Genomic DNA, 20,067 nt, shown 5'->3' with positions numbered 1-20,067 from the left:
TCATAGAAAATCACCCAATTCTCCAATCATATCTTTGACGAACAATGAAGCAAACTCGGTCTTTGTATAATCTCGTTTTGTCATTTCCATAACTTCGCTTGCCTGCTTATTATTCTGATTGCAAAATGGTCTCAGTGTCCCTGCACGGTTGAATGTCTAACTTTGTGAGTGCAGCATCAAATACAACCCCTTAAGGAGCCTTCACAATTCCTCAAAGTAATTCTGGCGACGAGTAGCGAATATAACAAAGCGGCACCTCGACCGATTGTTCTACTATCCCCCACTTGGAAGTTCAACAAAGACCAGTTTTGGGAAGTTTCTAGTCTCCCAACTAACTTTAACATCTAAGCCGAGAGCAAACTCTCTACTTTGTTCACCCACGAAAAAAGTATGTCGACGCAAACTTACTGACTTAGGAACTTATTGGAAACACAAAATGAAGGATAAATCAAATGTACGGTTTTATTTTGTAGAAGACTTTTATTATCATAATTATAATTGTAAATACAGGTACCTAGGTACTAAATACTTTACTACACAGGAAACACTTTGATCGTTTGCAAATAAAATTCGATTGTATCCATTTAAACATAAGTCACTCAGAAATCAAACTTTTTTTATTTTATTTTCAAGTTAACAAGCAAGCTTATGCTAACATTTATTACAGAAACAGTTCTTAACTGAGACCAAATCTAGGAGACAAAGTTTTGTGACAAAACAACCGAGGACTTGCGACGACTTTTCAATTGTTTTCTTCAACGTCCTGAAATGAGAAATATTTTCACTGTTTTAATTGCTTTGCTTTGTCTGTCTGGATTATTATGAACACTACTTGGTTAGTATATCTTTTAATAACAACTTATAAAATTATGTGCAAAGAGATAAATATTGCGCGAGTTCAAAAATACAGTATCTATTCCTTTAAGGAGTGCAAGAACAAAGACTACCCGATTAACGTACTATTTTAGACCTCCGTTATGTTTCGCGCATTCTGGACAATTTGGGGAAAAATTTGTACACTGATCGTTGAATTATTTTACCATAGTGACTTGTAAAAAATGAAAAAAAAGAAAGAAAAATGAATGAATGAAATGAATGGTAGAGTAGTAGAGAGCCTAGTGCGAAAGAGGCAACTGTCATCTGCACCATGCCACAATGAAAACATAATAAAATATGGATATCTTACCGTGGGGTCGCAATCGGCGCAATGCCACGAGTATCCGCGCTTCTTAGGGTTCTTGTTGAGCGGGGGCTCCAGGCAGGTGAAGTGGTACCTCTTGTAGCACTCGTCACACCTGCACATAATTACACTTGATACAGATCCCAATTTAGAGCCGTGGTAGCCCAGTTGGTAGAACGCCTGACTCTCACTGTAAGGTCGAAGGTTCGAATCCAGCACGGGCCTAAACCTATGATTTTCAAGTCATGCCAGAGGGAGATCACAAATTTCACCAACAATGAGAGGAAAATCAGTTATAGAGCCCTTTTATTCCTGGAAAGCACACTACGTCTATCCCAGAGTTTTGATTTATCTATATGCGAACAATAAGTAGCATATAGATCTAAATAACTCTAGCTATTTAGCCATAAAAAGGAAGCAGAAAGACAGTTAAGTACATTAAAAATGTGGGTGGACACTCCACATAAAAATCAGATCTTACCGTTTGCTGTCTAACGCGTAAGTGCGACAGAGATAGACAGTCCGCGATCTCCCCCTTACTCCTTAGCAACTTACGGCCGTTTAAGACTAAAGTAAAACCCAAAGGGGGAGAGATAGGCGCCCTATACGATTTAGTGCGGGGCGGAGAGTTAACGTTCTATACGCAGTATTATTCTTCATTCTGTGGTATAATAGTGGACAAATATAAGTTAAAAGAAGGGAGGTATCTCACCTGACAAGGTTGGCGTTGTCCCCAGGCTGCGCGCACACGTCGCAGTGCGTCATGGGAGTGAGCGCTCCAGCCGGGGTGGCCGCCTCGCCGCCGGCGCCGCTGCCCCGAGCGCGACCCGCGCGGGACCGCTGCATACATACAAATAATCATGCTGATACGTACTAGAAATAAGAAATACCTAAAAGCAGCGCCATCTAACGACTTCCAAACCAACTACCACGATGTGAAGATGACGTTGACGTTGGTCTTCGAAATAATGTCACTGACAAAGCAACACAGAGGGTCTTAGCAACCTGACAATGACGAGAAAATGGCGTCTGCGAATGTAACAAAATAATGAGATACCGGCGCTATACTTTCTGTGATATGAATTAAACTTTACTTCAAAATTGTGTTCGAAACGGATACTAAACAAAAGTTGAATCTACATGGATATTTAAAATCCATAAAGTTACATCGCACAATCACATCTTTACTATTCTTACCTTCGGCTTGGTTGACTTCGGTTCCGCTGGTTTATCCTCCTGGTTATTGGTATGCTTGCATAGAGAGAAGTTGTTCGCAAATAAAAAACGTCTTACTTTATATAAACAATAAATTTTAAATCCCAAAGCCCATCTTTTTCCGATAAGCTGATAACAAACACTAAGTTCATCATGTTGGAATAGTACATTGTTCACCGAGGACAAAAAATTACCGATTGCCAACGAGGCTGTAATTAAAATTTAGAAAGTGGACAGTAACGGATTTTTATACTTTTCCCTCCCGCTTCTTTTGTATGACAGTAATGTCGTACTTTCTAATCTATTTTCAAAAAAGGAAGAAGACACTTTCCGAGTGGGTGTAGTATAAAGGACATTTGCGGCCAATTGTGTTGCAGTCCTACATGGATGTGATAAATCATAATGATGATAGGCTAAAAGCTTTATCGCCCTTACAGATTATCCTTGATTTTAAGGAGCACATTTTATTATTTTTCATTCATATTGTTAAGTATAGACACACCCTGTACACTTTTTATTGTACAAGCGCATCTGTGAGTGACGTGACGTCTGACGCCCATAAAAATAACTAAAGTATGACCGAGGGGGGGGGGGGGTGTGGGGGGTGAGGTAGGTAAGCCTAGCTCAGACGCTGGTGCGGAGCGGAAAATTGCAATTCTTTACGCAGTATTATACCTTATTCTAATTAAAGCACATAATAACGGGTTCTTACCGCGTTTAAATGGGGATATGATGATGTGCGTTATTATGTGCTTTAATTATGATAATAACCGCGTAAACTTTCTATGCTATAGATGGGAAATAACACTCACAGGAGTGGTGACCGTTGCTTCGGTGGCGGGTGGAACTTCAGCGGGGTGCGGCGCCACTTGCTTCGGTTCTTGATCGGCATGCTATAACATAATATGATTTTTTTATTTATTTAAATACTTTATTTAAAAACTATATTCATAATTAGGCTTGTCAAAGGTAGATGTACATCCATCGCAAGATGAACTGGGTACCCGCCTTCACCGAACTTTCCGTTAGACCTACGTGATAGGCGGCGAGCCATATCGCCGTCTAAAGTGATCGATTATTTGTGTTAGTTCGTATGACACGTCAAAATAATTTTTCTTGGTATGTCTCTTGCACTAGGTTGTACTTGTCTGTCATACGCACCATGCTAGAACGCAAATAGTACTTATACTATTTGCGTAATTACTATTTTTGTAATTTATTTTGCACGATCACGAGTCAACTTTTGGTGGGCAAAAGAAAGTGCCACCTCTAGAAAAGCAGTTACAGTTGTTTTAAGCCACAGATTGTTACCTTCGAATGTTTCTTAATGACAGCCGGCGGTGGCCCATCGTTACTGTCCGTCGGAACGTAGAACATCTGCGTGTCCAACGACCCGTCTGGTTTAGGGATCGGCTTGATCTGTCCAAGGAAAAATAAATTAAGAATATTAATAGAAATACTTCAAAGTGATAGTATAAGAACCAAATTCGCAAGGTCATTAGTATAGTGAGAAAGACTTAAGAATAAAAATCTGTTCAAGCATTTCAAAATGAGTCACCACTCTAGTTTGGCTATTTATTTTATTTCATATGGCAATCTTTATATTTGTGCAGAGTAATACGTATACATACCTTGATGGTAATCCTCGGGTGAGGCGGATCCGGATTCTCCATATCCTGAGTCTTCTTCTTCCTCTTGTGTTTGTGCGACTTCGACGGCGAACGAAGCAAGTCTGGAGAGTACCTCGACCTATGCTTCTCCTTTCTCCTCTTCCTGTTAGCTTTATACGTAGCAATATCCGACGACAGGTTCGCAAGAGTATTTTCAATTGAACTCTCAATCGCTTTACTATCACGCTCCTTCGATTCGTTTAGCAACGAAGAGAATGACAAGTTCTGCGGCAGGAAGCTATCTTCGCGCTTACCCGCAGCTATGTTGGTAGAAGCGTTGGAGTTCTCATTGTGAGAGTCGTTGGGGCTGTCAGCCACTATCGGCGTGATAGACATGAGAGGCGTGTTAGTGAGCGCGGGAGACGTAAAACTCCGTTTCAACTTCTTCACAGAATCGCTGTCTCCGGAGCTGGCCGCGAGCTCCTTCTGTTTCAACTTTTTAATCTTCTTATCCTTCTTAATTTTCACTTCAAGATTATCATCGCTGGTAAACTCGAAGGGTTTTATGGTCACTTTGATCGGAGATACGTTATCAGCCGAAGGGGTAGCGACTTTGGTGATCCTCTCTGTTTTATGTTTGTCTTTCACCTTGGGAGGCGAGCCGTGTGTGGAGCCAGGACTTGGCGGGTCGTGGATAATCGCGCCATCTTTGCTGTACCGGATACGAGAACGCCGCGGCACCTTTTTCTCTAAAACTTCGGGTTCAGAGTCTGATGTTTTGTCGCATTCGGAACATTGCCTGCAGAAACATTTTTGGTGAGAAGTAGACTTTCAATTGATTAATAACGATAACAACTATTGGATGATTAACTATTGGCTATTTGGGTACGCGATAAATAAACCGCAAGTCACTATCGCAACGCGCTCAATATGCTTGCTACATGCTACAAAACGCTACGTTACGCAACACTAAAATATAGATATATTTTATTTATAGACTTTAGTCAAATGACACAGATACAAGAACATCATGTTGATTATATGAAAGTTTGTTTTGCAGGTAATGTCGGTTACGCACCAGCCATAGAGCTTGCTCTTTTTGGGCGGGCGCTGCAGCGGCGGCTTGAGGCAGTGCAGGTGGTAGTGCTGGCGGCACGTGTCGCACGCCGCCATCAGGTGCGGCTCGCTGCTGCGCGCGCACACCGCGCACTCGCGCGCCACGCCGCCCGTCGCTGCGGACGCACAGCGTTAGGACCAGCCAGACACAAATGGCGAAGGCCAGACAGGAATGGCGCAGGCCAAACAAGAATGGCGCAGGCCAGATAACAATGGCGCAGATAAAGCAAAAACGGTACATACACGTGCACACTTATGGCACGTCGTCGGCCAAGTGCTTCTATCTGTCTAGTACCGCGTCCTTCACGTACATTTTGTTTGGAAAAAGATATTGAGCGTAGTACTCTTAGTAGTACGCGAGTCACAACCGAACTCATTGCCACAGGCGCACACGATATGCGGCGCGCCTTCTATTGCTATCATTTAAAAAATACAACTTGGTATAATATAAAACATTATAAGTAAGTGTAGAAATACAACAAATAGCATAACTACGAGAACTATAATGTTCTGCCAGTATAATAGTTTTTGTTGTATATCCAGTAAAGTAGTGAACTCACCTTCGAAGGACGTCGACAACACTTTTCCATGGCGAGCGTCCGGGTTGTCGCTAAGAGGAAAACCAACGCCCATCTTAAGTGCAGCCGCGGTGGGCACAGACATTGACCTATTATAGCACACATAATGTTATTGCCTACTCTGCATACGGTGCACTACCACTGATAACCATAGAAAACCATATTAATGGGCTAGTATCCAACTAGTCAAATCAGTTACTTTTTACTAAACGTCAAAACACGAAATTACTATGGAATTTGAATGAAAAAGCACACTGTGACGTCATAGAAAAACGTGATAAAATGTCGGGCATATTATTGCTTTTATCTTGATTAAAACTCATAAGTTAAATAGAAAAAAAGAAAATGTTTTTCGTTAGTTTACATCTGTATTTAGTAATCAGAATTTCATAATTTATCTAGAACCCAGTACACGATCCAATCTAATACTTGCTCAGAAAAATAGGAATTCATATTATATAACTTTGAAATTCTTCCTAGATTATATCTTTTTAGTAATGGATACTTTTAGTGTTAATTTAAATTGTTTTACTATTAAGTGAAGTGATTACGTACTTGATATTGCATAAACAAATAAAAAGTACTAAGAATTTGAAGGCCAAGAAAAAATGGTTTTCAGAACTATTAGTTGTTGTGCACTGTGAATTTACTTGCCAATCGTTAGTGATGGTTACAGAGGATCAGCAATTTTAACTTTTGGCTTGCTGTAGGACTTTTTGAATGTGTTTATCGTTACTTAGCATTGATCTTCTCCTTAATGTTTACCATCACTTGCAGCAATGAGAGACACAAAAGCGAATTATAATTTAAAATATCCAATTTCAGCATCCCAAAGGACATACGGTACGACATAACTTGGAAGTGTTTTATCCGCGACAAAATGACTATTCGTTTTGTTGCTATAAGTACTATGAGTCCATACGTTTCAATTTTCTAAGCAACTGATAAACCACCCAATTTATGTTGCACAGCACATTGTCAAACAAACCATTATCGTAACGTTACCGTTTCTGCAACTGTTGCGGGGTCACTTTGGGCGTGGAGCGTGGTATCTCCGGCGGGAGGAGAGGCTTGTCTTCTAGAATCGCTGGGGGAACCTTCTTAGGGCAGAGTGCGACGATAACGTCATACAGCTTCTGTAGAGACTGTCGAGTTGACAACAGTTCGGCTAACCTCTCTGTATTTTCTTTGGATGCCTGCGGAATACGTAGATAGTGTTTCAATTTTAGATGTGACTTATTGTAGGTTTGCCTCAGATGGCATTAACTAATAGGCCAGGAGGGCTAACATGCGCAACGTGATAAAATTATCGATCGAGTAGATTGAAATTACCGTCACGATAAACGTTTATCACATCGAAAGACTGATGTAGCCATTTTGTAAAACAAAATATTTTTGTATTTAGCACCATGCACATGTTGCGCATGTTAGCCCTGCTGGTGTTTATTTAGCTAACAGGACAAAAGTATAAGAAACACATAGTATATAGATCTGAGTCTCTAATGATAAAACGTAGATATAACGTACATTATCCACAAATCATTGGATTAATCCCATTTAATCCTTGTCATCGTTTAACCTACTTACTTACGGTACTTATCTATTGAAATCCACATTACCAAATGAAGTGAGTGAAGAAGAGTGATATGAAGTAAACGGAGTTTTACTTCATCATCATCATCATCACCAGCCCATTAACGTCCCCACTGCTGGGGCAGGGGCCTTCCCTATGGATGGGTAGGGAGATCGGGCCTTAACCGTTGCGCCACCGAGCTCCTCAAGTTTTACTTCATATCACTCTTCAAATACACTTCTCATCAAAAAAATCGAAACACTTCCGTTTTCATTGTTTCTGTCCGAATTTAACACAAAAAAGAATTCATACGATGAAAAAAAATACATAAATGTATAGCTGGCAGTTTGGCCATTACAGTAATAAGCGAAAATTCTAAATTCAAAATTAGAATTTCATTTGTTTATCTTATAAACGAAATGAATCACTGTTTTGAGACAAATGTGTGTTTAGGGTTGGAGTACATTTAGCGTTTAAAAACTAAAAATTGGCGCCTATCCTTAAACTTTTTGTTTTTTATTTCAATACTGTGACTTTGGGACGTCTGAAAAAAGGTTTTTTTTCTAAAACGTATGGATATTTCGCCCACAGAAGCCGCCCAAGTTGTGGCATTGCTGGATTCTGGCCTTAGTCAGCGTGTTGTGGCTGCAAGACTGCATCTAAGCCTGTCATCTGTTCATAGAGTCTATAAACGTTATCGGGAGACTGGTTTGTTCACGCGCCGTTCAGGATCTGGCAGGAATCGGGTCACTTCTGAGCAAGATGATCGATTTATTGTAACAACTTCTTTAAGAAATCGACGCCTTAACGCTTTTCAACTGCAGCAGCGGCTTCGTGTTGTACGAAGGGTGGCTGTAAGTGACTCTGCAATTAGAAGAAGGTTGAAGGATCGTGGACTGGTACCGCATAAGCCAGCAAATGGGCCGAAATTAACTGCAGACCATCGAAGAGCGCGCCTTAACTTTGCACGTGAGCACCTAAATTGGTCATACCTACAGTGGAGCAAAGTTCTCTTTTCTGATGAGTGTAAAATTATGCTGTATGGTAACGACGGAAGGAACAAGGTCTACAGAAGAGACGGAGAACGCTATGCACAATGCTGCATTGAAGAAAAGGTCAGCTATGGTGGCGGTTCGTGGACAGTTTGGGGAGGAATCAGCGCCGACGGTAAGACAGAGCTTGCTTTCGTATCTGGGCCACGTCTGCCTGCACTAAACTGTCATCGGTACGTCGAAGAGTGTCTCGAGCCTCATGTGATGCCCTATGCACATTTTATTGGCAACGGCTTCATATTCATGCACGACAATGCTACGGCTCACACCGGCGTCGTACGAGATTATCTTAACGAAGTCGATATCTCTATTATGGAATGGCCAGCAAGAAGCCCGGACATGAATCCCATTGAACATCTGTGGGATGAATTAAAGAGACGAATTCGAGCAAGAGATCCTGCCCCAGAAACACTTAGCCAGCTGCAAGATGCAATCCAAGAGGAATGGGACAATATACCACAGCATGTGATCGTGACTCTCATCCGATCGATGAAGAACCGTATGGAAGCAGTAATTAGAGCTCGGGGAGGGAATACAAGTTATTAAATAAACGTTTTTTAGCTTTTTTTTCATTTACGTGTGTTGTTTTATTCATTTCCTTTATACTCCATACATACATACATACATAAACTCACGCCCGTAATCCCTAATGGGGTGGGCAGAGCCACAAGTAATCAAAGACAACTTGCAGCCACTGTTGATACGAAGTCCACAGATGGATATGATGAACCTTATGGTGATAAGGGATCAGCCTATCGCCCATAACATTAGTCCATCATGTTAGAGGACACAATCCCTCTGTCGGTTTTTACGACATGCCCGGGAAGAGAAGCAGCTGAACGTGTTCTATGTTTTTTATATGCTCCCAGAACAGCATAGAAGCAACTACTACTTTATACTCCATACGGAATAAAAATGACTCATTTAACAAAATACGAAACCTATGAAAAATTCATTTAAATTTTGAACATTAACATTAAGATTTGATAAGCTCATATTACTCACTATTAAACGACATTTAACATTTATTCCTAAATGTACACATTTTTCTGATAATCCTGACAAAACGGAAACTTGCAAGGTGTTTCGATTTTTTTGATGAGAAGTGTAGTTGCGTTATTACCTCATCATAGTCAGCCCTGAGGCCTTCGTCCTCGGACAAGAGCTTCTCGTTTTCCTTGGTGAGTCGTTCCAGCGAGCAACGCAGCGAGGTGACGCGCGAGTTGCGTTCCAGATAGTAGCCGACGAACTCTACTGAGAACGCCGGCGGCACGTGCCAGCGGCGAGACACGTCGCGGAGTGCCGCCATCTGGGGAGAAGCGGTGAAACTAAACTACATTACATATTATAGTGAAACTGTAATCACTCCGGGCTTGTTCTCGCATCACATAAAAGTGCACGAATTAAAATTGAATTATGCCCTTTTATACTTTAGAATCTTGATCAACATCTACAATTAGAACCATAACACTACGTCTCTTTAGGCTCAGCGAAAGTTTACTAGTTTAGATTACTTGTCTCACCATATGACATTTTATTCAAGTACGTGTGTTGTTTTTCTGTTTTTGCTTTTAAGATCAGCCCCGATAAATGGGAGGATCTGGCCAGTGACCGGAATAAGTGGAGGACGTCTTTGGCCGATGGGTGCAAAGCACACGATAAAACCTGGTTCCAGATTCTAGCCGACAAGCGCGAGAGGCGACACAGAAGTGAGAGGGCCGATTTACCACCTATACCATCTAATAACCCTCAACTACAATGCCAGTCGTGCGGCCGCTACTGTCGCTCTCGCATTGGACTTTACAGCCATTTTAAATGCTGCCACAGAAACGCTGTTTGAATCATCTGATAAAGATGTAAAGGCCTGTGAATGAATGAATAATGTCATTATTCTGTTGGTAACTTTTTATATAAGTAAATATATTTTTTGTTGAACATCTCATCCGCCTTAAACTACTGCAGATTCTCAACTTGTATAGCCTTTTTGACGAAGGGGCTCGCTTAGTATTGTAACTAATTTTTTAACCGTCTGTAGGTTACTTTTGTATCAAATCTTTTTACAACCTTTTTTTTTGTATAAAATCTTTTTATTTTGAATATTTTTTTACTTTTTTATATGATATTGTTTTTCTATCTGACTTTTGTGTTCTGACATGTGAAAGGTGGAAATTAGATGAAAAACTGAAAAATTGTTGAATTATTTCCCACTTTATTTCCACACTGGTGACCCCGTTAGAACATGGAGAAGGAATTTAGAGACGCACGAAGCGACGACCCAGCTGACGTCAGAGATCGCGTTTCTACAACACCATCCGTCAACATCGATGTTGATAAAGTCGGTGTACGGATTCCTCCGTTTTGGCCAGAGGAGCCGGAGATATGGTTCGCGAATGTGGAGGGCCAGTTCCTGATTTCCGGAATTACCAGCGACACCACCAAATTTTATTATGTGTTGGGACAGCTGGAGAACCGGTACTCCAGAGAGGTGAAAGATATCATCGTGCGACCACCCGCAACTGGCAAGTACGAGAAGCTCAAGACCGAGCTCATTAAGCGCCTCTCCGCTTCCAATGAGAAGAAGATGAAGCAGCTCCTGATGCACGAGGAGCTAGGTGACCGCAAGCCTTCACAGTTCCTGCGACACCTGAAAAGCCTTGCTGGTGATGACGTGCCCGACGACTTCATTAAAACCATCTGGACAAGCCGCCTACCGAGAAGCATCCAGACAGTGCTAGCTGGTCAGGCATCATCTGCTGTACTCGACGACCTGGCGGTCTTGGCTGATAGGGTTAACGACATCGCACCCTCTTCACCGGTGGTAGCTGCAGCGTCGACAAGCCAGACTCAGCAGACAGGGATACCGGGATCTGTGCTGAGTGACCTCACTCGCGAGATCGCAGAGCTTCGCAGGCAGTTCCAGCAGTTGAGCGGTGGCAGCAGCAGACAATCTCGGTCGCGCGGCAGGCGACAGAGTCGTAGCCGATCCACTTCGAGATCCCAGTCCAATTACCGGAAATTTCCGCTGTGCTGGTACCATTGGAAGTACGGTGAGAAGGCGAGTAGATGCATCCGCCCGTGCGACTACAAGTAGGAAAATGCCAGGGGCAGTCGCTAATGGCGGCTGACGATTGCCCGACATCTGCTGGTCGCCTGTTCGTCACCGACCGAGCGACGAAGACGCAATTTCTGGTCGACACCGGTAGCGACCTCTGTGTCTTCCCCCGGTCTTCGCTGCGTGATCGTCGTGCACGGACTAATTATGTGTTAAATGCGGCTAATGGTTCTGATATTTATACGTATGGTTTTGTTCATCTTACACTTGATTTCGGCCTCCGTAGGAATTTCACTTGGCGTTTTATTGTTGCTGATGTGACGAAACCGATAATTGGTGTAGATTTTCTGAATTTCTATAACTTGATAGTAGACTGCCGAAACAAGCGCTTGATGGACAACGCCACCTCGTTATGTACTAGTGCTATGCTTGTTAGTAGTAAGTTAGACGATATTTCTTCTGTAAAGGTGGTGACTGGTGAGACGAAGTTTCATCGCATTCTTGACGACTATCCCGAGATTACTCGTCCAGCTGGTATCCATCGCACTATACCCCACAACACAGTCCATCACATCCGTACGACCCCAGGCCCCCCAGTTGCATGCTCTCCTCGGCGTTTAGCGCCGGATAAATTGAAAATCGCCCAGCAGGAGTTTCAGTCGATGCTGGCTAGTGGTACAGCCAGACCTTCTGAAAGCCCTTGGTCATCGCCCCTGCACTTAGCCCCGAAGAAGGACAACGGATGGCGTCCCTGCGGTGATTACCGCATGTTGAATGCCCGCACTGTGCCTGACAGGTATCCGATTAAACACATCCACGATTTTGCTCACAGCCTAACTGGATGCAAAATATTTAGTACCCTGGATTTAGTGAAGGCGTACAATCAGATACCTGTCAGTCCAGAAGATATTCCGAAAACGGCCATTACGACCCCGTTCGGATTGTTTGAGTTTCCGTTCATGACGTTTGGACTCAGGAACGCGGGTCAAACGTTTCAGAGGTTTGTGGACGAGATGACCAGAGGACTGGATTTCGTATACTGCTACCTGGACGATTTTCTAATTTTCTCCAAGGACGAGGCGCAACACGAGGAGCATTTGAGGTCCATTTTCAGTAGGTTGAAGGAGTATGGCATGATGGTGAACACATCTAAGTGTGTTTTTGGTGTCCCTGAGGTAACCTTTTTAGGATATCGTATCTCATCAAGTGGCACCAGACCACTGGACTCTAAAATCCAGGCCATTAAAGATTACCCTCCCCCCACTAACGTCCGGCAGCTCAGGCGATTCCTGGGGATGGTAAACTTTTACCGCAGGTTCCTCCCTCGAGCAGCCGAAATTCAAGGCCCGCTAAATTCTTTGTTGGCAGGCTCAGTTAAGGGATCGCAGCCCATCAACATGACAGGTGAAGCCATGACAGCCTTTATTTCCACTAAAGATAGCCTCTCTGATGCTGCTTTACTTTTTCACCCTGATTGCACAGCTAAGCTTGCTTTGGTGACCGATGCGTCTGACAAAGCTATAGGCGCAGTCTTACAGCAGCTTAAAGATGATGCATGGCAACCGCTGGCGTTCTTTTCCCGCAAGCTGACCTCTTCTCAGGAAAAGTATTCCCCCTATGACCGGGAATTACTCGCGATCTACGAGGCAATTAAGTACTTCAGGCACATGCTTGAAGCGAGACATTTTATCATATATACTGACCATAAGCCGATCAGTTTTGCATTCCATGAGAGGAAGGCTAACTGTTCGCCTAGGCAGTATCGTCATCTCGATTTTATTTCCCAGTTCACTACGGACATCAGGCACATTTCCGGCAAAGACAATGTTGTGGCCGATGCCTTGTCTCGCATTGAAGAACTGGAAGTGCCTGTTAGCCTAGCAACCCTAGCGAACAGCCAGTCTTCCGATCCGGAATTGGCGAATTTGCTCGAGGGCGGCTCTTCTCTGCGCTTGGAGAAACGTATCGTACCTGGAAGTCAATTAGCTATGTACTGCGATATCAGCACACCGACTTCCAGGCCTTATGTACCAAAATATTTCCGCAAGCAGATTTTTGATAGCTTACATTCCCTCAGCCACCCTGGGCCCAACGCATCTGCCAAATTAGTTGCAGAGCGTTTTGTTTGGCCAGGCATTCGAAAGGACTGCAGGACCTGGGCACAAACTTGCTTGTCTTGTCAACGCGCCAAAGTTAGCCGTCATGTGACAGCCCCACTCGGCACTTTCAACTTGCCCCGCGCTCGCTTTAGGCAGGTCCATATAGATCTCGTAGGACCGCTGCCACTATCGCAAGGTTTTAGATATTGTTTAACAGCTGTTGATAGATTCACTCGGTGGCCGGAGGTCGTGCCAATAGAGGACATCACAGCTGAAACAGTAGCCAAAGCCTTGCTTGCCACCTGGATAGCCCGGTTTGGTTGTCCCACGGAAATTGTCACGGACCGCGGTCGTCAGTTTGAGTCTGCTTTGTTTCAGTGCTTGTCGAAGCTTACTGGCTTCGAACATAAACGAACGACCGCGTACCATCCATCGTGCAATGGTCTCGTGGAGCGCTTCCACCGGCAATTGAAGGCGTCCATAATGTGCCATGCGGATGACCGGTGGACTGAGTCCTTGCCTTGGGTCTTGCTCGGTGTTCGTACTTCCTTTAAGGATGAGCTTCAGTGTTCTTCTGCGGAGCTAGTCTATGGCGAACCGTTACGTCTCCCTGGCGAATTTTTCGATTGTAGCGACGGTGGAACTACCGATATATCGGAATTTTCCGCTCGCCTCCGCTCATTCGCCCAGAGACTACGGCCGGTTCCTGCTTCACGTCATAGCAAGAACAAAGTATTCGTCTTTAAGGAACTACCGACCTGTGAACACGTATTTATTCGTGAGGATACGATACGTGGTTCTCTCCAACCTGCTTACACCGGCCCTCATAAGGTGATCAGCAGGGGTGATAAAGTCTTTAAGCTTCTTGTTAAAGGTAGGGAAGTCACGGTATCTATAGACCGCCTTAAGCCGGCCTATATACTGTCGACTCCCACGGATAGCAACACTTCCCGTGAGGAGCTGCAACCACAGGTATTCGCACCGGGTGCAGAGCGAACTACTCGCTCTGGACGCCGTGTGAGATTTTGTGATTTTTATCGTCCTTGACGGTCTCTGGAGGGGGGTGGTGTAGGTTACTTTTGTATCAAATCTTTTTACAACCTTTTTTTTGTATAAAATCTTTTTATTTTGAATATTTTTTTACTTTTTTATATGATATTGTTTTTCTATCTGACTTTTGTGTTCTGACATGTGAAAGGTGGAAATTAGATGAAAAACTGAAAAATTGTTGAATTATTTCCCACTTTATTTCCACACGTCAATTTTCAATGTCATTTGTCAATCAAGTCTCAAAGTCATATATTGCCGTCTCGTTTTCCACCTCTCTCTTCTTCCAACCTATTTGCAATTTACACACTAAGGCTCAGTGCTTGCAATTTAATTCATATTTTGGAAAATGCATATGGGAGTAATCTGCGTTTCAATGAACATTTTATATTATTCTCATCAATAAAGATCTTTAAATACTTAGCGGGCATAGATTTCGCGTTAACAGCGATATAGATGTAATGTGTAACCACCTGAGCATCTTGGAACTCAAGTGCGTGCGTATCGATGCCCATGCATTCGGCCTTGCGTTGGAACTTCCTCATGGCCGACGCACTGCTGTATAACATACGTGCCATCTTCTGTGTTGGAACTGAAAATGAAAATTTTATAATAGGAAGTTGTTACATATGTATTACTATCATATAATATCCACATTTCTGCCGCAGGCGAAGTAAATATAACTAATAAATGTAACAGTTATTGCTACATTCTTTTGGGAGAAATGTAAGTTGTAGTAAAATAGCTACTTTTTGCCTATTAATACAGAATAAGGAATAATAGAACGGCAGTCCCCACCAGCGGCTGAGCGAGGTTTACCTAACAGTTTTATCTATTGTGATCCGTGAGTGTATATCTGTCTACTTTGCATACCCCATGGAGGATTCCTATTCTCTTTCTGTTGCAAATATTTCCTTGTATACTTGACGAGTTTCCGTTGTATCCGCTGCTTTTCATCTGAACCCAATTTGTTCTGCAGATCCACTTTTCTAAAACAAAATGACATTGACATCAAACTGGTTAGCATTGACAATACGTCGAAACAATCAATGAAGTCTGGTTTCCATACATTTTATGGGATGAAGCAGAGAGGTCTGGCTTGATGCAGGCTAGGCTTTGTCTGATTTCTACATAAGCCATCTTCGGGCGGAACAGCGTCGTGACAACTAGGAGTCGAAGTGGTCGCCATGGCCGAAATCGGTCGGAGATCATCATAATCATATCATCATCATCATCAGATTTAGTACCAATGTTTTTTTTTTTGTAGCGTGGTTAGGGATCTTCTATTTCACTAGATGTCGCTAACCATATAAGCTTACATGGATGGAAGTAAGTTTCATTTAGTGACAGTGTGTTAGTATAGTATTACAGTTTTCACCAATTTACCTTCTAGCAGTCCGCAGCTGTAGTGCCAGCCAGTTTCTCTTACGTTTCTTGACCAATGTTTTGTCGGAGTGGAGCCTACAATGTGCGTAGAACGGATCAGCCTGCTCCGCCTCTTCTGAATGCGCCTCTGCTAACAATCCTTCGCGTTGACCACTAAAAACATTTCATAAAATCACACTTATGATGACTAATTAAAAGACAACTTGCAACTGTTACATTGTAAGATGGACATGATGAACCGAAGATAAACCATTATGGTGACAGGTGAGCAACCCGTCTTACGGAGTAGGCTTGAAAAGTTGACAGAGTTACTTTTGCATTTATAATATTATAGTATTTCGTTTTGCGATGGACCTCAGAGGAATACGCATAGAACCACCAGACCTAGGTTTACACTCCCCCTTAGTCTTCAATCATATGGGCGTTAGATGTTACACACATAGATGCGCGTGTACGATAACGTCAATGTGTAGTGTCTGTGTAAAACGAGTTGTTTTGTATGAAGTGTTCCGAGTGAAGTGAATAAGTGTAAAAATTACCAAGTAACATGAAAGAAAGTCTTGCAGAGTCCGGCATCGCAGCCGACGCAGACACCGGTGCGCGCGAGAGTCGCGTCCTCGCACAGGGCGCAGGAGCGCGCGCCCCACCGGGAATACGCCATCTCGAACAATGTCACGCCGGATAGACGCTCCACCTGCGATTTTTTTTTATCTTAGGGTCTGTGGATGTGGATACTGATATCTGCACACTGCGATTAATTGGTTACGTTCTTAGAGAAGGACCATAAAGCACCAGTCCCGACAAACTCTTAGACTATGAAAAACGCAAAAGCCTTTTCAAATATAGCTCATGTTTTGTCTTACTTACCTCGGAAAATGCTACTCCAGGTACATACAGAGCACATACAAGATGTACCCAAGCTCCAACTTCAGTTTCTTTGAATATGCCACCTAGAAATTAAATTGCATAAATGTAGAAAAAACCAGGGAATGTACCTAAAACATAAACAATAATTGTCCCTCTGCTGGGCACAGGCTATGGTCCACATTTGCGACTCGACTGCCCGTATCTGCGTAGATGCTGTGACTTGCATGTCATAGCATCTAATATTAGATAAGGCTACTATACTAACATCTAGAATAAGTTTACACATATGAGACATGTTTCTTGAAATAAATAAATTATTATTATTATTATTTATTATAAGCTGTTCCATTGAAAGGAAGAAACACAATTTTTATTATTACAGGATGCCACAGTTACAATGACAAAAAAAAGAATTAAACTTACACAAAAGTACACTGCAGAAACAGAATTATCAATATTGTATATATATATACTTGGAAAAAAGGAACTGTTTTATTAAAATATGTAAATCAAAGATGATACCTTTGTTAGGACATAGTTCACAGTTAGGGTCCTTGACCCCAGCTTTGCAGGCCTCACAGAACCATGGCTCAGTGGAGGCTGAGCTGATTGTGCTGGACTCACTTGCCACATCGGATACACCATAACAACCTGAAATATTGTAAGAAACCTAAAATTAACAAGGACAAGTCAAGTTTGTTTGATTCACAATCATATAATTTGTTTACTATGTATAACCATTGATGTATAAATATTACTATTGACTATAACAAGAATTGCTTTACTAAATTCATGAAGATCAAATTGAAATGGATCAAAGTTAAAGACAGACATAAGAATAACATACCTTCATGCACAGTAACTCCACACCCATCACATTCAACAATCTCATTGAAGTCATCACTCCTCGAGCCGAGGCACCCAGCACAAATCAACAAGTTTGCTACATCTCCTGGGAACTACAAATATATGAAGAATTATATTTAACATTTCAATTTCAAAGTCTTTTATTTAAACACAAGACAGTCAATAGGCTATAGGCATAAATAAGTCTCTTCTTCTTCTTTATCATGTGGGTTGTGAGATGGAATACCAACCTCATCAACCCTGGTGTCAGGGTTATTACTGAGCTGCCAAAGGCCACTGACATGGCTTGTGTAACGACTACTTACTTAATAAGTCTCTTATAAGTTATAGGTACATAGTTTATGATTCTTCATTTTCATCTCAATTCAGTTTGCTTTTATTTATCACTGCTTTAAATTGAAAAAGTTATTCTGACATAAACATTTGTTAGTAATACAATAAAATTCTATAAATACCTTAAAATCCTGTTGTTTAGCCTTCTCGAGTAGGTCAGCAACGGACATCTCTTCTCCAATCTTGTTGGAAGAGGCTTTGAACTCATCGTCGTCCGAATCAGACTCATCATCAGAACTGCCACTTTTGCCATCTTCTTCTGAAATTCAAGACATTGATGCTGATATATGATTGTTTTATTTTACAATATCATCTTCTTGCACAAACCCATTATAAGAGTATGATATTTTATGGTTGCCACACACAACTAAAGTAAAAAACAATTTTCAAAGAATGGACCAATTTGCAACAAGATTGTAAAGGTAAATTCTTATCAGCACTTGCAGGTTTTATCAGGAAACTATTATATTCGGTGCCTATGTTGATTAAGGTTTATGTACATACTTTTTTCATCGTCTGTATTTATGGAGTAGTCGTCGCTTTCCTCTGGATGGTCTTCTATGCGGAAATCAGAGTCATCGGAGCTCTCCCCTTCGCCAAGATCAAAATCGAGCAAGGACTGTGGAGCCTCCACTGGTTTCACCTTGCGCTTCGCAGGACCTCTGTCTTCTATAAATAACATCTCCATCACAAAACGGTAATTCAGACAAGATTATGAATAATAAATGCACAAAAACTTACGGCTGTTCATTATGCAATCAAAAATCAATACAATTCATCAGGTACGCTGCTTTATTCCATTTAGAAACTAAGAAAAAACATAAAATAACAAAGCCTAATAGCAGAGCCCGGCGCATTTAGGAATGAACGAATGAATCAAGAAGAATGAATGGCATCAAATCAAATGGTGAATTCAAGGTCGCTCCCATTGTGCGCAGCCAGCACACACAGCACAGACCAAGTAGAGATGCGTTCGCACCACAGAGTACTTTTATATATACGGAATATGGTGCGCACTGCGCACTTTCATGAATAGGAACGCGCGGCAGCACTTATAATAAAATATTTGAGCTTCGTCGTCGTATAATAGACGCAGTAAATAGCTGAGCAAAGATTTCTGGCTGGATTTAACGTAATGAGGGACTTTCCAGTGCACGTTCCCCAAAAAAATAATGGCGCTGTAAAAATTTGCCTTCGTTTTAACCTTGTAATTTCACGGATAAGAGACATAATGCAAGTTTTATCTTTGTTTTTGGGTATAAATTATGACCCTTTTTATTACACTCAGGCACAACACAGCTTCCATCCGTTATAATTCTGATCAAAATAAAGCGAAGCAATCTGGGTAGGTATAGCACCATTATTCTATAGGTTACATAAGCTACGGTCCCCATTTATATTTTTTTGGGAAACGGAGCCAGAAAAGTCCCTTATTTTTATACCTATGGAAAATGCCGTCTTTATACTTTATAGTCCTATTTCTTTTGTAATGATAGTTTCAATGTAGAACTAAGGGAAATCAGAAAATGTAATATAATTCTTTATTAAACATGACAGATTTCTCTACCGAGCGATTCTATGGTAAACGTGTTCTGGAGAGGAAACCGCGTCTAGAGAAATGCAGTGTGGGTCGACCCCTGGCAAAATGACGGGACGATTTGCAGAAGGTGGCTGGAAGCGGCTGGATACGTAAGGTTGAGGATAGGGTTTTGTAGCGCGCCTTTGGAGAGGCCTATGTCCAGCAGTGGACTGCAATGGGCTAATGATGATGATGATAAACATCATCATTAGCCCATGTAGCCCAAATGATGATGATAGGCCTACAATTCTGGACCGACGGTTTTGATACGTGGAGTACGAATATAGTACGCCATCAAAACGAAAGACTACGATGGTGATGATACCATTGTCTCTCGTTTGTGCGCGTCAGTACTTTCATGATTTGCATTGCAGTTGCAGTGTATATCTGAGCTTGAACTGAGCACAGATAATTATTTGAGTGAATGTACGATGAGAACACGTTGATTCGCTTTTTTATTTGCATGTTGGCACTATTGATTTATTTTTATTACTAGATTAGCTGTCAACGTAG

At 42.0% G+C, this 20,067-nt stretch overlaps 2 protein-coding genes across 5 annotated transcripts in view; both read right to left on the bottom strand.

The window, feature by feature from the left end:
- Positions 1-20,067, bottom strand: part of LOC126369539 (venom allergen 3-like) — a 139,842-nt gene that overhangs the window by 39,084 nt on the left and 80,691 nt on the right. The window lies entirely within an intron of this gene.
- Positions 438-18,938, bottom strand: LOC126369494 (PHD finger protein 14). Of its 3 annotated transcripts, none has more exons than XM_050013932.1 (20): positions 18,717-18,938; positions 18,480-18,644; positions 18,098-18,234; positions 17,623-17,734; positions 17,298-17,426; positions 16,776-16,858; positions 16,448-16,602; positions 15,909-16,061; positions 15,396-15,511; positions 14,996-15,114; positions 9,448-9,633; positions 6,705-6,895; positions 5,682-5,788; positions 5,084-5,237; positions 4,027-4,804; positions 3,707-3,814; positions 3,208-3,288; positions 1,893-2,020; positions 1,187-1,295; positions 438-763 (listed from the first exon to the last, which is right to left on the bottom strand). In XM_050013932.1, the coding sequence occupies exons 1-20, from the start codon at positions 18,724-18,726 to the stop codon at positions 743-745; spliced, it is 3,042 nt and encodes a 1,013-aa protein (XP_049869889.1). In that variant the 5' UTR covers positions 18,727-18,938; the 3' UTR covers positions 438-742. The 3 variants fall into 3 exon arrangements, with proteins under 3 accessions (XP_049869889.1, XP_049869890.1, XP_049869891.1); XM_050013933.1 differs by having other exon boundaries at positions 5,682-5,731; XM_050013934.1 differs by lacking the exon at positions 18,717-18,938 and having other exon boundaries at positions 18,098-18,231; positions 18,476-18,607.

This window comes from Pectinophora gossypiella, chromosome 9 (assembly GCF_024362695.1).
Source record: "Pectinophora gossypiella chromosome 9, ilPecGoss1.1, whole genome shotgun sequence".
NCBI classification, from domain to species: Eukaryota; Metazoa; Arthropoda; class Insecta; order Lepidoptera; family Gelechiidae; genus Pectinophora; species Pectinophora gossypiella.
Note: the sequence above shows the minus strand (reverse complement) of the source record. Positions and strands in the feature narration are given on the sequence as shown.